The sequence below is a fragment of the Monoraphidium neglectum genome, assembly GCF_000611645.1.
Source record: "Monoraphidium neglectum strain SAG 48.87 unplaced genomic scaffold scaffold04377, whole genome shotgun sequence".
Lineage (NCBI taxonomy): Eukaryota > Viridiplantae > Chlorophyta > Chlorophyceae > Sphaeropleales > Selenastraceae > Monoraphidium > Monoraphidium neglectum.
Window position 1 is genome coordinate 1 of NW_014009252.1, and position 4,569 is coordinate 4,569.

At 63.1% G+C, this 4,569-nt stretch overlaps 2 protein-coding genes across 2 annotated transcripts; one reads left to right on the forward strand and one right to left on the reverse strand.

Annotated features, from left to right (window-relative positions):
- Nucleotides 1-531: 531 nt before the first annotated feature.
- Nucleotides 532-942, reverse strand: MNEG_14280 (hypothetical protein; the record flags this gene model as incomplete). Its single annotated transcript, XM_014037247.1, has 2 exons — nucleotides 532-665; nucleotides 852-942. 2 exons carry the CDS (start codon nucleotides 940-942, stop codon nucleotides 532-534), a joined length of 225 nt encoding a protein of 74 aa, XP_013892701.1.
- Nucleotides 943-3,087: 2,145 nt separating this feature from the next.
- On the forward strand, nucleotides 3,088-3,613 carry MNEG_14281 (hypothetical protein; the record flags this gene model as incomplete). The annotated part of the gene is made up of 2 exons (XM_014037248.1): nucleotides 3,088-3,140; nucleotides 3,469-3,613. 2 exons carry the CDS (start codon nucleotides 3,088-3,090, stop codon nucleotides 3,611-3,613), a joined length of 198 nt encoding a protein of 65 aa, XP_013892702.1.
- Nucleotides 3,614-4,569: the final 956 nt, after the last annotated feature.

Sequence of the window (4,569 nt, forward strand, 5' to 3'; positions counted from 1 at the left end):
GTGTGTGTGTGTGTGTGTGTGTGTGTGTGTGTGTGTGTACGATACAGAGAGAAGGTGGGGCGGATGGCACGTTGAGGGCCCAGTGAGGGAGGAGGCCGGAGAAAGAGGGGAGACAACAGGGGCCCAGGAAGCGGGAAAGGAAGGAGAAGAGGGGAAGCAGGGGGAGCGACGCGCCTTGCTGCGAATATCACAAAGTGAAGGAGTGGGGTGCGTCGTCGCTGGACTGCGGCAACCGGCTCGCAAGCCAGGAGGAGGAATTTGGCCGCAGGGGGCCGGGCCCAAGCGCACAGGAGGACGGCGGCCCCGCAGCAGCCCCCCGCCGCCAAGCGGCCATGGCCGGCGCCGCTTGGCGCGGCGCACGAGCCGCCGGCCCGGCCCCCCGGGCGCGGTCGCGGCGCCGCAAGGGCGGCGCCTGTTGTGCCGGAAGCGAGCCCGCCGTGCGGCCCCTGCGTAGGGGGCGCGCCTCGGCCCTGTCAACACCCCATGCACTGCCATGCTCCCGACCCCGCCGCTGCGAACATGCTCCCGCACTCACATGGACACGAAATGCGTGAAGAGGTCGAGGTAGCGCGTGACAAACACCAACAGGTACAGCTCCTGGGTTTTGAGGGAGATGCCTGGGCAGGCGGCGGCGGCGGCGACGGCGGTGGCGGCAGCATTGTGAGCTGCGGCGTGCCGGGGCCAGCCGCGATGGGACGCGGCCGCGGCTGAGGACAGGCCGCAGCGGCGCGCTCACGGCAAACGCACGGCGTTGCTGAGGGTTTCCAGCGCATGTCCGGCCGGGGGCCGCCGGGCACCAGGCGCCATGCGTGATGCGCGGCGGCAGCAGCGGCGGTGGCGGCGGCGCGCACCTCTGCATGACTTGGTCGCCAGGATTTTGAGCAGCAGCACCACTATAGACAGCAGGTGCATCATATCCCCCGCTAACCGGAAGATATTCATGGCTGCCGGCGGCCGGCAGGCCCTGCCTAGCTACAGGGTGTGGGTGGGGGTGCCTGTGCGGGCGGGGGTTGGACATGTAGGCGGGGGCTGGTTGATCGGTGCGGAGGCGGCGACGCCGCGCCGGCCGTGCGCCTGACTTGATGTGCACGAGCAGGGAATAGGCAGCTGCATGGAGCGCAGCCGCTCTGGCTGCTGGGCCGCAGCGCCACCTGTCACGCCGCAGCTGCTCCCAGGCGTTGCGGCATATGCTGCTGTTTTTGACGCACCCCTTGCCACTTGCATGCCTCTCTGACCGACGCTGACCTATGCTGGTGCCAGCGCACTGCTTTTGCCCAGATGTTTTCTGGATCCTGCTGTACTACTATAGCCCCCAGGGTGAGTGCTCACGCTGTTGTCGCGCGTGCTGTTGTGCTGCTGCAAGCCACCCCCAGCTGCGCCCCCCTCCTGCCCGTCCACGCGTGAACACGACCGATCACAAGAATACGTGCTGATTCTGATCACGCGTCAAGAATGCGGCCTTTGTGCTCACAACACGCGAACAACCGTGGCAGATCTGTGTGCGGTTGACGCCATCGATCGTGGAAGAATAATTTAGTTGGCCGTTTTGTATGCTCAGCTGTTTCCCTTGTTCGCCAACATACGCCAGCTTCATTGTCGAGGGGCTTGCTGCCTCGCGCGCGCTGCCTACTGCGGCTGGCGCGCAGCTCCATGTCGCGATGACCGGCCGCAGTCCGTTGTCCTGCGCTGGAGACGTGGTCACATCAAGATGCATAATAGGGCCCCTGCTTCTCATCCAAAGGGCCATGCAGATCCAGGTCCACGCTGACGCGCCAGGTCAACCCTAGGATTGGCAGGTCAACTATGCATGGCATTTCATGCCATTCTGAGAAGGGGGGCACCAGCAGTCTTCCTTTCAAGAATGGATACATGAGGCATGGACACACGACACGGGCAAGCCCAGCACATAACACAGAAAGTGGACGTTCAGCCCCGGCTGCCCCGAGGCGCGGCATGCACGGGTGGCGCAGCCCTGAGAAGAGAGAGAGAGCCCCTGTTCTCTTGACCCTGTTCTCTTGAATGATTTGAGAGTCATTTTCAATAGGGCTGAGCTTTGGCACACGGTGTGGGTTTGCCGTGCAAGTGCTGGACCCCAGCAGACAGGTGCCATCAAAAGTTTTACTCCAGGACAGCTGAGCGCCATGGCACTGGCCCGCGCGAACCTCTTGCAAGAAAGTTGTGGCTGCCAGTGGTATTACGTTCAAAGTACAAGTTGTGGTATCAGCAAAAATATGCCCTCCACTCTCTTGCTGTGCGGCATTACCATTGCTTGTCTCCCTAGTTCCCTGTCATCCGCTCGTCCAACTATACTTACAAGTTCGACCCAGAATCCCTCCGCTCAATCAAGACCAAAACTTTCTCTGGTTCATGTTGCCGCAACGCATGGGGGCTGAATCCTGCATCCTGCAATACGTGCTGCAGTGGTGGCACACACCAGCCCAGCACTGCTCCGAAGCACCAGCCAAGCGCGGCCGGGTGTGACGCCAAATGCACCAGTTCCTGGCGCCCCTTCATCGCGGTGGCACAACAGTTTCGTCTCAAACTATGTTTCCCAGTACATTGTCCATCAATCAGCTCTGACCGATCCGATCTCGGTGATCTTTGTCGTCCTTTGGCTGGCCCTTCGCAGCAGCAGCCATGGCAGATGACGAACCGGAGCAGCCAGAGCAGCAGGAGCGCAAGGACCGCCAAGGACGGGAGCAGGCGGCAGCATTGGACAAAGTCACAGACAATGTAGGCACCACCCCGCCGTCGCCGCCGCACTGCTACACACCCGTGCTCCTGCACGCTTTGAGCCCTGTGGATGTGCATTCAACCAACTCATGGTCACACCGCAGGTCCCGGAAAAGCAATTGGACGAGAACAAAGTGAAGCAGGTGCGCAGCATCGCAGCCCAGCTCGAGCCCACCATAGCGCTCAAGCAGCTGGCCGCATCACCGTGTGTCTTCAGGCGGGCGGCGCAGGCTGCGGCGTTGTCGCTTGCACAGGCGAACGCTTTTGGTGCACCGCCCCTGGCCGCGCAGCTCTGCTGTGCACAGGCTCCGGACCGCCGCCCACACCCACTACCACCCCATACCCCTACAGGCAATGGCGGCCCTGGCAGCGTCCCAGAAAGCAGACAAAGAGGCGCAGCGGCAAAGGTGCGACGTGTTTCAGACCGCTGCTTCGCCGCTTTTCGTTCATGCCAGGCAGGGCTGCTGCTGCTCAATCACCATAGTCTGCTGTCCTGCCTGGGCTCTTGAGCACACTGGCCAGCTTGGTTGTCGCTCTTCCAGCCCCCCACGTCCCCAGCAACTCCCATACTGCACTCTCAGCTCCTGAATCTTTCCCACCTCCACTCACGCCAAAACCCTCAACCCCCCAATCACACACACACTCTCTCTCTCTCTCTCTCTCTCTCACACACACACACACACACACACACTCACACACCCTCACACACTCGCTCTCAAACCACGACTCTAACAGGGAGCGCGAGCTCGCCTCCGTCAAGGTGGCCCCCGCCGACATTGACCTGCTGGCCGCAGAGGCTGAGGTGGACAAGAAGGCGGCGGAGCGGCGGCTGCGGGAGTGCGGCGGCAGCCTGGTGGAGGCCCTCAAATCGTACCTGTAAGCGGCCGATTCCCCACAGCTGGCGCTCCAATGGTGACCGGTGTGTGCGCGTACGGCACCGGGGCGGGCGGCCGCGGCCCGCTGCCGGTCGCGGAGTTTGGCTGCGTTTTTTGGGGGGGTCGCAGGGACAAGGGGAAGCCGGGGCTCTGGAATCCAGGGCGCGCGGTTACACGCGCCGAAAGCGCATCTGGGCAGTGAATCATGGAAACCATACGAAGGAAAATGCGGATCAAAAAGCGGCATTGATTGCGTGAAGGCGCGACACCGATGGCGTCGTGCTGTGCTGAGGGGCGCCTGCAGCGCCTTCGCCTGCCAAGGGCGGGGGGCCCCGGTGTGGCGAGGCCCCAACATATCGGTATGCAAGAGGATGAGGCGCGAGGCCATAAAGAGGTGCATGACGCTGTACTGCTACAAAGGCTGAAACAAGGTGTGGCGCAGTGCCCCGCTGACAATGCAGGGTGATGGCGATTTGTGACCACGCTTCGGCGAACCAAAGTCCTAAAACAGTGCGCATCACAATGGAAAGGGCTGCCTGCTATTGAACGTGAGGAGTGGCCCCAGCCATGAACAAACGCGCACCGAGCAAAACGCAGTGAGCCTGCTGTGGCAGCGCCCCTGCGCCGGCCAGCCCGCCTGCCCGCCCGCCCGCGCAACAAGCTACAAATACACCCTTCACGTGAAGCCTCCGCAATTCTCGCGTGCTGCCTGCTGAGTCGACTCTGCCTGCCTAAGAAACCCAGAACGACCCGCGGCGCCGCGCCGCTTACGAGGACGGCGCCCGCTCGGGCTTGCTGAGGGAGGCGCGCCGCCGCGCCGAGGGGCCGAGCCGCAGGCCCATGGGCGACTGCCGCCGCAGCGCCACGACGAAGCGCAGCAGCGTCTCGTCCTCGTCCACTTGCTGAGTTGGTATGGGTGTCGGGGTGCGGTGGGGTAATGGAGGTTGGGGGGGGAGCGCAG